This window comes from Lissotriton vulgaris, chromosome 3_1 (assembly GCF_964263255.1).
Source record: "Lissotriton vulgaris chromosome 3_1, aLisVul1.2, whole genome shotgun sequence".
Classification (NCBI taxonomy): Eukaryota; Metazoa; Chordata; class Amphibia; order Caudata; family Salamandridae; genus Lissotriton; species Lissotriton vulgaris.
Window position 1 is genome coordinate 139,290,129 of NC_141689.1, and position 17,455 is coordinate 139,307,583.

The 17,455-nt window shown below is 40.8% G+C and overlaps 1 protein-coding gene across 1 annotated transcript in view; it reads left to right on the forward strand.

Annotated features, from left to right (window-relative positions):
- Window positions 1–11,992, forward strand: part of LOC147726099 (uncharacterized) — a 30,958-nt gene extending 18,966 nt beyond the window's left edge. Inside the window, exon 3 of the mRNA XM_086963417.1 lies at window positions 11,508–11,992. Coding sequence (XP_086819543.1) covers window positions 11,508–11,992 — 485 coding nt within the window. The remainder of the gene's footprint in view (window positions 1–11,507) is intronic.
- The last annotated feature ends 5,463 nt before the right edge of the window (window positions 11,993–17,455 follow it).

Below are 17,455 nucleotides of genomic sequence, written 5' to 3' on the forward strand. Positions count from 1 at the left end.
ATCAGAACTGCCCAATTGATTACGCTTTTATCAATGCATGGTACTTCAAGGAAATAGAACAATTTGAAGTACTGCAGTACGAAGTTAGTGATCACTGGCCTTTACAATTATTAATAAAGATGGAACAAGAGTTGGGAAGAGTGAAAGTGATTCCTTTACAGATTGAATACCCCAGACGTATAACTACATGCATAACAGAGGACAGCCTGGAATTGGTTAATAATGTAATGATCGATTGTAAGGCTGTGGGGGAAGCAGTGCAAGACGATACAATTTTAACCAAGTACGAGCACACAATAGAGCAGATCATAAACTTCCTAAGGTTACAGATAAAGGCAGGGCCAGTCTTCAAGAAGAAATCAAGAAAAAATGGTTGGTTCAATAACGAGTGTAGGAAGCTAAAGTTGAGGGTACAAAAAATGGGAAAGACAGTTGAGGAAAAGGACAGATAAAGGAACGCTAGAGAGCCTTCGAGGGGCAAAAAAGGAAATTCGAATTGATGGCCAAAAATTGGAATACAATGTTAGATGTGATTAACACTAATAATATAAGATCATTCTGGCGCCTGGTGAGAGTGGGAAACATACAGGAGGAAATGCGGTGTTTAGTGGGTGAAGACGACTGGGCCAGCCATTTGAGTAAACTGTACAGTGGTTCAAATAGGAAGAAGACCCTGGAAATAAGGTACAAGAAGTCAGAACTGCAAGGGTTGAACTTCTCCATTCAAAATATAAAAAAAACTATCCAGTCTTTAAAACTAACTAAAGCAGCTGTGCCAGATAACCTTCCTGCAATTAAAAAATAGTACAGATTGGTGGGAAAGGTTTCTAAATACGACCTTTCAACATATTATAACTTCAGGGGTTTTTCCAGAAAGTTGGAGGGGGCGATTGTGAGGCCAATTTATAAAAAAGAGGATGCAACACTACCCCAGAACTACCGCCTAATAAGCTTGCTGGATGTAGGGGAAAAAGTTTTTTTTCTAAAATACTACAAGGTGTAGTGAAATCCTGGGCAGAGCAGTATAACCTAATACCAATAGAGCACGGTCGGTTCCAGGAGGGCCATTCCACCATTGACCATTGTTTTGGTTTTTGGGCAATGGCAAAGAAGGCAATTGAGGTGCGAGGTGACCTGTTTTGCTGCTTTGTAGATTTTCGAGCTGCTTTTGATTCAGTGGATCGTAGCCTACTGTGGCGAATGTTAACAGACATCAGAATCAACAAGGTAGTACTAGTTATAATACAGGAAATGCACTCAAGTAATTGGGCTAGGGTCATCTCGGAAACCCAGGGAACCCTATCTAACAAATCCAGATAATGAATGGTTTGCGGCAGGGCTGTGTCCTAGCCCCACTGTTATTTTCCTAATTTTTTCAGATCAACCCAATTTATTGAGTAGAGCAGGTGGGGTAATCCCTAAGATGGGCGGATCTCATATATCTTGTCTGTTATATGCAGATGACTTAGTGATAATGGAAATGACAGAGCGGGGGTTGCAAAATGCAAAAAAACAGGATACTTTTCACATATATTGCCTAAAAAAAGCCTCAAGGTCAAATTAGAAAAGACCAAAATAATGGTACTAGGAAAAAAAGTCCTCCCTGTATTGGAAATTGAGGGAGGTTAGAGTGGAAGAAGTGGATAGATATAAATATTTGGGAATGTGGTTCGACAATAAGTTACATTGGAAGGATCACATACAGGCACTCAAAACAAAGGCGCTTGCTTCAGTATGGGGCCTTAAACACTTTAAGCAAAAATATGGAGGTCCTTCTCTGCAGCCAATTTTATTGGCTTTTAATGCATTGGTACGCCCGCAGTTCCAATAAAGTGTAGAGGTATTATATATAAGATGTAAATTGGATTGGAACTTAGGAGAGGGTAAATGTTAGGTATGGGCGAATTTTGCGGATCTGCGGTCCATGAATTTGGGCGAAATCGCAAAAAAAATACGCGAATTAGCGGATTTTCCCACGAAATCGCAGATTCTTTTGTGATTTGCATTCTACTCAACTGGAGTTCTTTCTACTTTCTAATCAGTAAGTGCTAGCTCGTTGGGTAAATGTATAGGGCCAGAATATTTGTCTCCACTGACCATGTGTGCCTGTAACTTTACCACCACGCCAAAAGGCGCTGAGGTCCCTTGAGTGAGCTGTCCATCATAGTTGGGAAAGGGCTGGAAGACGTTTGATACCGCTAGTGTGTGGTGCAGTGCCAAACGAGCGGGGCTTCTATGCGTGTCAACATGCCTCTTGTGTATAAAGGGTCAGAGAGCGAGTAGGGCAGCAGGTGAGGAGAAAGCAGCCTCCTGGTCACAGGAATTACACGGGGGTTGCGCTCGAGAAACTCAGGGATTCAAACACCTCCCTCGAGTACTACAGCTAATTTTCTACGGCAGATATGGGGTTAAAGCACACTTGCCCAGTCTCAACCGTGCTCACTAATGTTTTGGGCTGATTGTTACTGAATTTGAGCTTCAACTCAGGCACCTCCTATATTTATATGAAGTGCTTCCTGTTGAGGTTTAATTTTTGTGACAGGAGCCTCGTGCCAGAATCAATCCTGCCCTGCATAGTTATCCACGAAGATGCCACTGTTTTGTGCAATTCCTCTACTCAACTGGAGTACTTTTACTGCCTAATCAGTAAGTGCTACCTCATTGGGTAAATGTACAATGCTTTTCCTACACTGCAGCTGCCTGAAGGGCCAGATGATTTGTCTCCACTGACCATGTGTGCCTGTAACTTTGCCACCGCTCAAAAGGGCGCTGAGGTCCCTTGAGTGAGCTGTCCATCAGAAAGGGCGGGGAGACTTTTGATACCGCTAGTGTGTGGTGAGGGGCCAAACGGTGGGGCTTCTATGTGTGTTCACATTCCTCTTGTGTTTAAAGGGTCAGAGAGCGAGCAGGGCAGCAGGTGAGAAGAAAGCAGCCTCCTGGTCACAGGAACTACACAGGGGTTGCGCTCGAGAAACTCAGGGATTCAAAGACCTCCCTCGAGTATTACAGCTAATTTTCAACTGCAAATATTGGGTTAAAGCACACTTGCCCAGCCTCGACCGTGCTCACTAATGTTTTGGGCTGATTAAAACGTTACTGAATTTGAGCTTCAACTTGGGCACCTGCTTTATTTATATCTGTAAGTGCTTCCTGTTGAGGTTTACTTTTTGGCCCACAGCAAGCACTTACAGAGTTAATTAAGGCAGGTGTCCGAGTTGAAGCTAACTTTGTAACCATTTTAGAATGGCGCCAGCAAGCTGCCAGAGTTGCTTACTTGCAAGCTGCATCTCCGGCAGGTTGCCGGCGCCATTCTAAAATGGTTACAAAGTTAGCCTTCTTCAACTCGAGCACCTGCCTTATCTGAAATCCACCCGCGAGCAGATGTGTGGATTTTTTGGCAATTTCACAAGATTTGCGGATCGCAAAATTGCCGAAAATCCGCAAATTCCGCGAGCGGAACTGATTTTCCGCCCATAGTTAGTAAATGTGTCAAACAGCTGCTACCACTCCCCGTGGCAACAATGATCCAGGCTGTATTAGTGGAATGCCACCTTACATCCTGGAACTTCGGGGGATGCAAGCAGTATTGAATTTTTGTCACAAAATGAATGGGGAGGGGCCTGACAAAATAGCAAAATTCTGCAAAAAAGAAATAGAGGCTAGCGAACTAAATTGGACGTCCCATGCTAGAACCAGGCTAGAAAAGTTGTGTGTCACACTATCCTCAAATTCAGACCAATGGAGGTCGGGGCAGCAGATCCCTAAGTCGGCGTTACGTGCTATAATTGACTTGAAGGCCGAAGAGGGAGATTTGGGATATTTGAGGAGCAAATCGTCCTCCCTATTTTTGATAAACGGGTGGACCAATGACCAAACATTCCCCTATATCGAGGCCATGCCCAATCCAAAACTTAGAAATACAATCTTGAGATTTAGAGTGGGCCTGAACCCATGCAACACGGATCGGATGATAAAATCTGTAATGACGAATGAGCAAGGTCTATGTACATGCAGATTGCAAGTAAAAAGCAATGACCCACATATTTTGTTGGACTGCTTGTGGTTCTTAGAAGAGCACAAAACAGTTTTGAAACCTCTTTTTATTGTCAATGAAATTTTAAGTAGGGATCAAGCGCTTAGCTTGTTGATAAATATGAGATTTTTAAATGTACCATGTGGAATGGGAAGATTTGTAATTGCCATACAGGAGTCATTGAATGACCTGGTTATATAATTTATAAGGAGTGGGGTTGAAACGTGAAGTTACCTATGCTAGGGGATATTCCTGGACCCTGTTTCCTATGGCTTATGCACAAATGTATACCCAATTTAAGTGATCCCCTCGCCGATGATGAATTAGGTACCACCTACAGTTTGTATGATATTATATGTTCAATTTTATCTGTATTTTATTGTGTTTTATACTGTTTTAACATTATAGGGCTTGTACAAAGCAGATTTTAATAGTATGTATTGTAGCTCTTTCTTTTTATGGCTATATAGGTGTAATAAAAATATAATAAAAAAACGAACGGGTGCTGCAGAATACAGCACACATGCAGAGAGGAAGAAAGGAGGTTGCATAAAAACAATGTTCTCATTGTGCCAGCCTCTGGGAGGTGTAAACTCATGAATGCAAGTCTTGATAGATAAAAAATTGCTTCAGAATCCATGGGTGGAGCCACAGGAGTGCCCATGCATCATCTATTGAACTCTCATTTGATGCATTACTTTTGGTCATATGTCAACATAACTCACCATTTGCATCAGTTTAAAAATGCCATCCTGGATTTTGATCCAGGTTTGTGTTTGAAAAGCAACACAAGCTACCCAAAATCTGTGCAAATCTAGCCCTGGTTTCTTACACATACACATTCACATGAACAGGTATATCAATCTGGAAAACCTATTAACAAAAACTCACCATGCTCACACACACACATACATTTAAAGAGGCTCAGTTGGAAAGACATAACTCACTAACAAACACACACATACAAAGTGGGTAAATACCAACTCTCTAGGCATAATTACAGAAAGACAAAAAGGTCTTAGCCTAAATCACTTCCTTTCAATAAATACTCAGAATTGAGAAGTCTAAGAGGCTAGATTCAGGAAAGACCTGAAAACTCATCTATTTCAGCGCCTGTAGGGTCTTTTGATTTGTCCAGGTTCTTCGGCAGTCAGCTCCTCATCATAGCGCGGGGACACACCAGTGGGTGTAACCAGGCGCTTTATAAATGTTCATATTATGATTATTATTATTATTATTCCATGGATTCAGCTATGAATTTTTACACTAACCCATATTTACTGGGATTGCATCTGAATATTTAACTTTCCCAATTTAGTTTTGACAAGGAGAAATATTTGTTTTTCTTTGTTACTTCCTCTTTTCAGGTGTGCTGCATTATTCAGCACACATAGAAAGAGGAAAATACCTCTAAACATTGTTTTTGTGCATGAAGGTTACCTTTTCTGCACAGAAAAAATCCTGTCTGTAATGCAGGCACCCTTGGACTAAGCTGCATACAGTGAACCAGCTCAAGAAGAGAGCATGAATGATCTGTATCTTTGTAAATATGAGGCATTTCTGCTCTATCCATTTTACGAGATTCAGTGCATTGCACCATCTTTGCTTGTTGCCCTGATTTGCGTTGTAGCTTTGTAAATTGTATTATACTGCTTCTTTGTAAATGGAACTAAAATGAAGTACACCATATAGAGAGTGCAAGATATCCTCAGAGAAAGAAAGAGGCTACAAGCAGGTAGTGTGGGCAAGCAGATAGGCTCGTTAGTGGACAGTGTTAAGCATTTGTTGTACTCACCGAGACAAACACTCAAGAATAAGTCCAAAATCAATTTAGTACAAAATTATCGCAATGCTTTCTTTATGTTTTTTGGGAAACAAGACTTCAAATCAGAAATATACTTTATACAGTATCAATTACTTGAATAAATACTTTGAAGACTTTTAATTACAGAGATAAATGCAGTGCAGTTCAAAATATGCAGCTTTTCAGTATCTAGGCACATGGCAGTCGATACTATCAGATATTTACTATTGCGGTCATAAGAGAAAAAGATGGAAACGTATAGATTGAATGCAGTAGACCGGCAACACCGTTACTGTTGTGGGCGCCGGCAGCAGGTCTCTCTAGATCTATGGATGCCAACCCGGCCGTCTTGGTGACTGGACAGCTGGTGTAATTTAGATTGTGGAGAACCACTGACTCAGATGTCCTCACAGTTACTGGAAGGAGGGCTTGACAAAGGACTTTCGAAATTCACAGTCAGCGGACAGCCCACAGGTGTGATACAGAGCAGATCATCATGGAATAAGCAGTCATGCCACTGTTACTGCTGAAGGCTGTGGAAGCTTTGGGTCTCTGGCCTCAGTGTAAATTGTCCGCTTCTCTTACCAGGTTTCGTGGGAACCACTGACATCATCACTTTCCTGTGCAGCAGCTTGCTGTCGCAGGCTTTCAAGAGTGGGACAGGTCCTCTGCCCTGGCACAGATCTTTCCTAGAGGGTCCCACTGGGCCCAGGAACTCAGGCAGGTAAGGCTCCAACTCCGGTGGCTAAGTTCACTCTGGGGCTGACTCTTCTTCTTCCTGAGGAAAGAGGTCATTTGTCTGTTCAGAAGCTGGTTCCACTGTGTTTCTGTCTTTCCTCTTGGAGTGCTAGGTCATTCTTCCAGACTCCAGCACCTATTTTGCAGTCTAAGCTCTGCTCTTTGCTCAGGTTTTTGCACACGCCCAGTGTGTGATTCCAATGATTTTGTTATGACTCCTTACTGCTGCCTCAGCCCATAGTGAGGTCTCCAAATCATTACCAAGCAAACATTCAACTGTGAGTGCTTTCTCTTACTCAACAGCAACCCCACCTAGTCAAATGACATCATTGCCATGGTATGGTTTCTCGTCAAATTGTCAACGTTTGCGACTGGATAGTACCTTCCAGGCATGCCCTGATCAGAGGACACTAGATTCTGAGTCAGGATGGTGACACGAGCCCCAATGTTTCTCAATTCTTCAACCCTAACCCCTTTAAAAACAGGATAATGTCTGTATTTAAGCATGTTATTAGGCCAGACTACTAAGGTGGCTAGGTCCACATACCCCATGATAGTCACCTCAGTGAACTCTCTGACATGGTCAGGGCCCTCCTGATATCCCAACTGGAGACTGGCCACTGCATTTACTACAGAAAAACTAGAGGCATTGTTCTTGTTTTTACAGCCAGGGTGTCTGGATTGGTGCCCTAAGGGACAACAGTCCTACAACAAGCCTGCTAACGATCCTAATTATTCCCCTTGTAGACCCCTTTGGGTGGCAGTAGCGCTATATAAGCACATATACAATACAATACAATTTGCTGTGAATTGTCTCAGGGCTCAACCTTCTGAACATATTTTTAGAGGCCTGATGAAGACTGTTTGTTCTTAGGATTACCCTCTTGTCCTGGGTGGGGCTTTCTGGCCTCGCTCTTTTGGTCTCCCCTACCAATGGTAGTTCTGGTCATGCTAGTTTTCATCCAGTAGTTTGATTTATTCCCCAACTCTAGAGGAGGAAGTAGACCCAGGTCTACCAGATGCTGACGTAACTTCTCATTGTAACAATTACTAAAAACATGCTCTTTCATAATTTTATTTTAACGCCCTTCATAGTCTTTCACATTGTTACCTGTTACCAACCATCTAGTGTTTTTTCTGAAAAGTCAACAAATTTGACCGAGAACTGACTCTGGGTTGTTAGATTCTCCCAGAAATGTATTCTGTACTCTACAGTAGTAAGACCAAAACCCTTTGTCAGGGTACACTTCAGGAGTTCATAGGTCTTAACATCTGCCTCATTCAATGTCAAGAGTCTATCCTGATATTTTCCTGAGAACAGTTCCAATAAGAGAGAGTTTCAATGTTTCTTTTCTACTTCCCTAGCTACACAAGCTCTCTTAAAAGCAGTGAACCATTTGGTGATAACATCAACCTCTGCATATTGAGGGATATCTTCTCTGGGGAGTTTTATGTTCAAAGATTTTTCCCAGTGTTTACTTGTATGCTATCACCAGAGAGAGGTCATATGCCCATTTTTTTCCTTTTGTATTTCTATTTTGAGGAGTTAGGTTTCTAAACACGAGGGCTCATTTATGAGCCTTTGCAACACTTTTATGCCACGGGTGTATCACTTTGTGTGATGCACCGGTGGCGTAGAAAATGTGCCATGTTGCGCCCTATTCACAAAGTGACGTATCTAGATAGATGCGTCACTTTGTAAACCCCTGATCTACATTATACCTGCGCCAGGTATAATGTATGCAGGGTGGGTGTTCCTCATATCCAAGCCTCATAAAAGTGGCGCATTAAACACTATAAGATTTAAGTGCCATTGCTTGAAAACCTTACGCCTGCCTCATGGCTGCCACATTGCTGGAGTTGCATCACGCTTCTGACACAACTCCAGCAATGCGTCAGTTTTGCACCGACAGATACTTCAGTAATACTGACCTATCTGTCAATCCTTTCTACATGATGCTTCATACAGTAAATGACGCATTCAAGGATGGCGCACTGAGAAGTGATGCATTGCTGTTTTCAATGGCCCACAGTCTCTTGGCAAATCATTTAAGCTGGAGGTCCTCTTCTGAGGGGACCTCAGCTGTTTCTGAGGGGACTGCCTCATGTCCACTCTCATTATCATTATCAGTGATAGTCTCATCATTCTTAGATTAGGCTACTACACCTGGGTGATCTTTCTCAAATTGAGCTAACAGTTGTCTGGGATATTCAGTTTTAGGACTTGTGCCCATTCTGATACCATTGCCCTTACAGATGTTTCTGAAATGTGCATCGTTCAGGTCCAGGTAAGGGGTCTTGTCAAGCTCCTGATCATGGCTACAGGCTTCAGACATTATTTCACTAACGTTCTGACCTTTTTAGAGATTTACCAAAAAATAGCTCAATTACTCCTAAATAAAGTACAGACTTTTACATATCTAAATGCTTGTTTCAGGAACTTAACCAAGGACATAGCAGTATGTTTCAGAAATTTAGAAAAAATAAGCCAATCTCAAGTTAATGTATCTAAATGCAATTTTTGGTTTTACCCACATGTTCACTCATTGACAAAGTAGTCCAAGAAATGAGAAGGTTTACACTCCCCCACTGAGCCACCAATGTAAGATACTGCCTCTCTATACAGTTTACTAAAATTAAGTAAACTATGTAGAGTACGTGATAGATTCTGAGAGGACGATGGAGGTAACAAGCATCTAATATTAACTCTCTTTTTGTGGTAATGTGGGCGAGCAGTTATTCTCATCAGAGAACAGTGTTAATCATTTGTTGTAGTCACAGAGGCAATAAATGAGACACATACTGAAGAATTAATAACAAGATTATTTATATATGTTTTTGAGACACAAGACTTCAAATAAAAAATCTATTGTATACAATTCCAGTAACTTGAATAAATATGTGTAGACTTTTAATTATGGAGACAAATGCAGTGCAGTTCAAAATATGCAGTACTTTCAGTATCTAGGCACTCTGTGGTTGATACCATCAGATATTTACCACTGCTGCTGTCAGTGAAAGCAATGGAAGAGTATAGCTTGAATGGAGTTAATTAGACCATTGTAAGAATTTGGCTCTGTATATACTGTACCAAAGTGAGCTACAGTGTGTATAGAGTCCAAGGGTTCCAAAGGTCTGTGGGGGATAAAGTTAGACAAAATCTTATTCTCTAAAGTGGTAGCTGGGTCGAGAAGTAAGGAAGTATCAGAGGACTGTGTAAAGCATTTGATGAAAATTGCGGGGTGTCCCATACTACAAGTCCCAATGCTGGATTAAAGGACTACTGTAAGGATATTGTTGTGAACCTAACAGTGAAACACAACGTGACCTATCAGAGACTATTGTGTTATGGGAAAAGGCAAGAGGTAAGAGGTTCTGGTACATTAAAATAGTAAACTCACACAAGTTTTTCTATAGTATTAACACAATTCTAACACAATTCTAACATGAAAAGGATTAATGAGGCTGTTCTCAAGAGATTTTTTGTAAAAGGCGTATACAAATTGTTATTATTAATAGCTTATACAATTTGATTTAGCGATACGTTAAAAACATAGATGAGTACACATCTCAATTCAATACACAATTTATAAAATGTAAAACATAATAATTAAAACAAGAATCAGAAAGTTGTTGACACAGTGTTTCTGCTTTTTTTCTTACAAAAACATCTTCTTCAGGACAGATTCTTGGTTAAAAGAACACAGAATTACCAAACATTGATTATCACAGTATTGTCTTTGTATCTACATTATCACAATGTTCCTCATACAAATACAGCTATTGAGTTCACATACCCTCATTCTTTTTTCTATGTATACACAATTGATATAATTAACAATTAAAATATGTATATAGACTGACCACTGTACTGTTTTGTAATTATAGTAACCCCAAGGTGTCACATACCTCGAAAATAAAATAATTTGTTCTGACCTCAATCATAAATTAGAGTTTGTGCTGCGTCAGGATCCCTTCAATTCTGTGGCATTATACAAGAGTGCGTTTACGTTTCTGCGACAATGGGCTTTGAATTGGCTAAATTCCATCCAATCGCTTTTAAGTCATAGGCATCAGAACTACCAGGTATTATGCGTTCATGTTACCAGGGCAACAGCCTGCGGATTGGCTATAAACTGACCAATCGCAGAGCCCGTAAAATACCCCTATCAGAACATTGCTAGTATAAAAAACATAAAATGCAGTTAATTACTTTTCAGATTACTTTTGCTAACACAGGACTGGATCCTAGATTCAGCCCTGGGACATATTCTGAAAACAGGTGAGTAAATACGTTTTTTTTTAATTGGCTGACATTTAAGGAATAAGGTTAAAGGTATGATTATTTGAAGAATATCATTTCGTTTTTTAAAAGGTGCTGTTTTGTGGTTGGGTGCCCTGTTGATTTCAATGGAGATTCTCTGGGACAAAGAAACACTGCAGGCTCAGCGACAAGCATCTTCCTGGAGTGACCAACACTTTGGAATTCGGGCAGGGCAGAGTGGGCATTTGGCACTATTTTCGTAATGCAAAAAAACACCCTTGCATCCAAACAGGGCAGTCCCTCTGGTTAAAAAACGTAGCAGATTGAACTTCGACCTTAACCATAGAGAGACTGCTTCTTCTACCTGCCCAGTTTAGAAATCAACCACTGCAGAATATTTCAGCCAGCATTTATCAGTAATTAGGCATAACAAGAGTAACCCAAAGATCCGTCCAGAGTTAGTATTAATAGTAAGCATGTTATCCTTGTAGCAAAACATGAAATCCTCTTAAAAAGGTTCTTCAAATCCAAATTTTAAACATTTGCAATGATATGCTTTGTCCACTGGTAAGTGAATTGTCTGAATAATCTCTTAATGTATAGGTATTCATGCACTTCAGTGTTACAGTGTACCAATAAAAATGTACAAATTTTTTCCTTTCTGTTAGGTGCTATCATGATCGGTAAGGCAACAGAAGTTATAAAAAAGGCATTAAAGGACGCAAAAGATGCTATAGCATTGAGAACGATACACATGAAAACTGTGGAGGGGTATGAATCTCTGTATCAAAACTATGAGACTGCAATCAGGTCCACAGAACAGGCCATTGCAGCTTGCACAGAAAAAATTAAAGTCACCGAAACGGATCTAAGCTCAGAAAGGGTCAAGCATGAAAATTTGAATGCATTCCTCAATTCGTTGAGGCAATGCACCAGTTTCCTCAGCACTGGTGCTGGCAAGACCGGTGTGGACAACATGTACCTGGAGCTCAGTGGAGTGCTTGATGGTCTGCTGGGAGGCTTGAATGACATCACAGCGACTTTAAGACCCCTGGTTGAAAGTAGCTCACTCCTGATCACGGCTAGATTACCAAACATTATACATAAGCTGGGAGAGGCTAACCAAAGGTTGAAGAAAGCTGCAGCACGCTAAAGCAGTGCGTTCCTATAGCACTGCAGTTTGTGTGCAATCCCAGTAATCTGCTTCTTTTCATGCATTTTGCTCTGCAATACCTTTGGATGGAGCTCTCACATCTCCTAAGCTTCTCTCCTAAATGTGAATGGGCTGCTAGCTGACCAGGTCTTCTTGCCTAATGAAGGCATACAATCAAGCACAGCATCAACCCCCTGTCAGACTCACCTTGTCCTTGTTCCACAGAAAAGTGAAATCCCATGAACCTCGTCTTCAGGCAATTCATACTGAACATCCAACAGCACATCACAAACACCAACCCTGCTTCATCTTTGGCAACTGCACCTTGCCATAAAATCCAGCAATAAAAAAATCTTCAAATTCCTATCTCACCATCATATTCCCTCAAAGGCACTCCTTATGAAGATAGGGATGCATTTACAATATTTTGCTGAAAGGCAGCACTGCAGGTCTTTCTACCACACTGCCTTACAGCAAAAGAAAAGGGCAGGAATGTGCCTTGTTGAACAGATTTAGCTCATTCCTTTCCTCTTTCCCCGCACTGGTGCTAAGGTGACTACCATGCGCCATGGTGTAAGGGTGTCTGCATTGTGGGAATTCTTTTGTGCAGGAAAGGACACCATCCTGCACAAAAGCAATCCATGGAGGTAATCTCCTCCTCTATTTTATCTGCTTAATGCAGAGGAAAAAAATGTGGAGAAAATTTATTTCTCCTTGTTACGCCTCCCCTACTCCTCACCATGCGTATGCTTCGGGTACATTCCCAAGTTTACAGAACATTGTAAATCTGGGAATCTGTCAAGTGCCATCGGTGTTACCTGGGAACACCCACAGTAAGGCCAATGCTAAGCCTCCCCATCCCAGTGCGAGGAAACCCAGCAACTTGCGCTGTGTTGCCTGACACCATATCTACAATGCCATGAAAAGCCTAGAAGGGTGGATTTACATGGCCTTGTAGCTATGGCCTGTAATGTGTGCCACTGGAACATCATTAAAAGTGACGTTCTTGCAGTGCAGGGGCCTTGTAAATGAAGCCTATACTGTATTACCCTCACCCTTCATCAAAACTCACTCTGGGAACTCCCTCTTACCCGTACTCTCCATTGACGATGCTTCCCTCACTCAAGGTATCTTTTCAGAAGCTTTCAATACAGGCCAGATACTCCCACTCATAAAGAATCCTACACTGGACACTGATGACCTCACCAACTTTCAATCCATCACTCACATAGCATTCATCTATATTCATCTTCAAGCTCATGGGATCTGGCTGATATTGCAGCTGTTGCCAGGCATTGTGCTGTCAATCTAGAAAACAGACTTTAAGGAGCACTAACGGGTGAGAGGCTTTGACTCCGTCCTTATGTTGATAGTCTGGAGGACATTTTTTGTATAGGCAAAAGATATGTGCTTCTACAAAAAACTGCTTATTGCGTACAAAGAGCTGTGATAACTTTGTTTATGAGGACAGTTTCTTGAGCTTAAACTTTCATGGACACACAAATGACATTGTCTTAGATAACAAGATAATTTGCAGTGTTTTTCACGGGTAGCAGCACAGACGAGGAGTGTGGTTATTACATTTGCACTTCTGACTTCAATTTTGTGTTTGAGATCCAAGGCTTCACTAATCTACATGGATTAATTTTTCCAGCGTGAAAGTGCAACTGTTACCTGAACTTATATTATCATTGTTAAAGAGCTTTGGAAGTCTTACTGAGAGTAGGGCATAGGCTCCACACTCATTATAGTACTCATAACTTGTGGATTTCAATGGGCTAAATATTTGTGCTTCCACTAAAACACTACTTGTATTCCAAAATCTATACTCACTACTGCTGCTTATGAATAAATATAATGATGAAGGCAGTAGGCCTGACATATTTATTATGAAAAGAATGCGTTTAGGTTGATAGACATTTAAGGTTGGAATGTTATTAGCCTCTTTTAAAGCCTGCAGTTAGGGATATAATATGGAATCTGACGTAAGGGCCATAGTAGGCAATGGTGTTTGTGTCGATCACTCAGTGTATGAAATGTTGATATAGAAGGCTTGCTGTGTCAGAATCATTATTAGCAGTTTTTTGGACAGACATTATTTTGCATACCTTCCCAGTTTTAGGACTGTGTCCAATGTTTATATTGTGGGAAAGCTTACTTTCAATGCTGTAAGCCTAAAATGGTTAGGGTGATGACAAACTATACAGCAGTTTGGTGCACTGGAAATTATATGTCGAATGACTTGGGTCTGATCTGCTTATTATGAAACATTAGGACAAAGGTAGTTGGTCTAGCTTATTAATTTTGAAAAGCATATGTTTACGCCAGGAAGCTTTTAGTAGTTGGTTATCACATGGTGTTACAGGTTATAGACTGATTTTTAGTTCCATGTAATCTCACAGATTACCATAGTGGGTAGGGGTTATGGCATTGGCCACTCAGTCTGGTAAATGTTGAGGTGATGATACTTTATAGACCCTGTCTAGAGGGATTGTTTCTTGTTTTGCATCTGTGTTTGTTGCGGGTCCGGGACTCCTCCAGCTCCGTGGTGCTGGGTCGTCGTCTCTCGAAACATGCAAAAGGAAAGGATAGAAAGGGAACGTATCAGTCCTTCGGTGAACGTACTTCAAACTTGACAGGGACAGGGAGTGAGGGAACACCTCTTGTGCAAACACTCTGAACTCTGGTGCTGAAAAGGGTGTGTGAAAGGGAATGCAGGGAAGAGAGGTAATACCGGGGAACTGCCAAGGGACCAGGTTACGTCACAGACCCACCCTTTCTCCCCACCCAAGCTGCTATACGCCCCCGTACGTGGGATAGCCACACACCTCCAGGCGTCTGGCTGGGCGACTCGTGGTGCCGAAGGCCTCCTGGCTCCCGCACCGCCAACGGGTCCTCTCTTCACCTCCTCTCTTCCGACAATGGTATTTCGGGTCTCCACTCTTCCTCCTTTCCAACTCGTGTCTCCTCCGTCAACTCCTCACTCGACTCCTCTCGCCAAACCACCTCCTACGCCTTTGGTGAACAAGCACACTCTGGCATCCTCGATCTCTGCTCTTGACGGCGTTGGTGGCTCCTCCCACTCTCTGAAGTCTTGCCAGTTAAAGGGACCGCTGTCCTCTTCCTCGTCCAGTGTATCCTCTTGTTCTCCGATGTAAGTCCAGTCTGTATTCTGCGAAGATAAGAGGGGTGGGCCATGACATGAATCCCCTACAGAGTACCTGGGCCGCTGGGGAAGCGGACCCACCCTGTTACAGTGTTCCATTACATATTTGTAATTTTATATCTGTATGCATTATGGATGCAAGTTTACGAGCACCTGAATAAGAATGTCATGGTTAAGGTGTAAAGCAATCAGAAAGGGTAAAGGTAAACGTCATGACAGATATCATAGGTTTCATCTGTTTATCATGAAACAACGTGACAAAGTCAGTAGGCCCAAACTATATATATTGTGTTTTAAAGACAATAGCCATGTACAGATGGATTGTTATTATACTGTGATCAGCCTATAAGCAGGTATGTTGTAAGATTGAAGTTTCACAGATGTAGTAGTAGGAAAGGGTTTTGGTGTTGGTGATCCACTTGAGCAAAGCCTGTGAATTCAATGATCCTTGTTAAGCTTTCTTAGCATTCCAACCTGAAAGACATCCACTAACCTTGATAGGGGCCAGGGAAGGTGTGTAATTCTTACAGTAACAATGTATTAGAATCTCAAAATATCAGTATCATGCACTGCACATGGACACTTTCCTAATATAAACATATGGACATTTACCTTAATTAATGATCCAATACATCCACAATAAATGTGGCACCTGTGTTTCTCTTGTTATGTAATTTATACCTCTTGATGATGCCATTGAGTTTCTTCACAAAATATCTGCCCTCAATGTGACTAGTACTTTTCTGTCTTATAATTGACTGTATACTAACTAATGTCTCTTTTATAACTTTGATAACTAATTTTCACTGTCATGAAATAGCATATTAACCCACACTGTTCCTTGACTCATAAACTATAAATCGAATAGGTCAGACTCAGTGCAGCTCCTACTCAGCCCTTAATTATTCTCATGTTGATGTACTGCATAGCATTCATTTTGTCAACATGAGCAACATGAAAGCCTTAAATGAAAAATATATATTATTTTGCTAGTATGAAAACATGCTGTTCTGTTTTTATGCAACTCTCAAGGGGACCATGTTTTACACATGGGAACGTGAATGGTTTTGAAAATATCAAGTGTCAACAAGCTTCTTACTGAAGAAAAATGAATAAAAACATCTTCTATTATTTGCACAGAACTTCCCTTTAACCTGGAAAAAGTGTCTACGATGGGTCCTAGGAAGGATTTACTTCCTTGTAATTACACAAAGAGAAGTAGTCTCTGGTTTAAATGATTGTTTCCATAGAAAGATAAAAACAATAATGAAGCAAAGAATCACATTCATAAAAATTGGTCATGCTGTACAAAAATGACAAAAGATAAGCTTCAAACTCCAGAACTAATCTCTGACATTGACAAAATTGAAGAACCAATCTTATGAAGAAAATAAACCGCTTGGTGTACTTTTTTTAAGTACTTTTAACATAACATAACAATGAAGAAAATACCTGAAATTGACGAATAATAAGCGAATAGTAGAAAGAATACATGATAAAATACCAAACTGTGTATGAAATGCCTCCCATAGGGTAATATCAAACTTTCAAAACAATGCACAGATTTAACATTTGCAAGTAATTAATTGGATAAATCATCTTTGGTGACTCCAAAGGCTGAGATGGCAGGCCGCTGCAACATTTGTCAAAGGCCAGATGCAAATAATTATCTGACACCATCAGATTAAACTCTCTCTTTCCCTTAAAAATGTGGTTTGGATAAATAATTCCCACCTCACTCCAAATCTGTCCCAGCAACAATAAAACAATCTTGATTATCGGATGTATTTGAAGGGTTGAAGAAGGCGGAGTTGGGGACTAGTGTGATATACAGCGCTATAAAGAGAAGCCAGAATGAAAATGAGACAAAGAGTCTTATACATGCATATGAATGGAGATGAATTATAGATGGAATAAAGTAATGTCTGCTGTACATTATTAGGCTATTACAGGTCACTGATGTGTTTTGTTAGCATTAAAGCAAGGACGCCAAAGACAGATGTGACATGCAATATAATTTCAACATATGACAGAAGGTATTTTATTCCTTATAATTCTAGGTCACACCATCATCATTTCACAAACTGTGTAACGTAGTTGAATCTGGCTCCTTTATGTGAATGTGAAAGTATGGTGTAGAGATGATGAATAAAAGCTGAATCTGTTGTACTAACAAGACCCATCAAAACAGTTAGTAGTATGTTTCAAAACATATTAGAATTGGTTTAATATAAATCAGATTACATAAAATGTTGGAGCTTAAAATGAGTAGTTCCATGAAGATCTTCTTTCTGCTG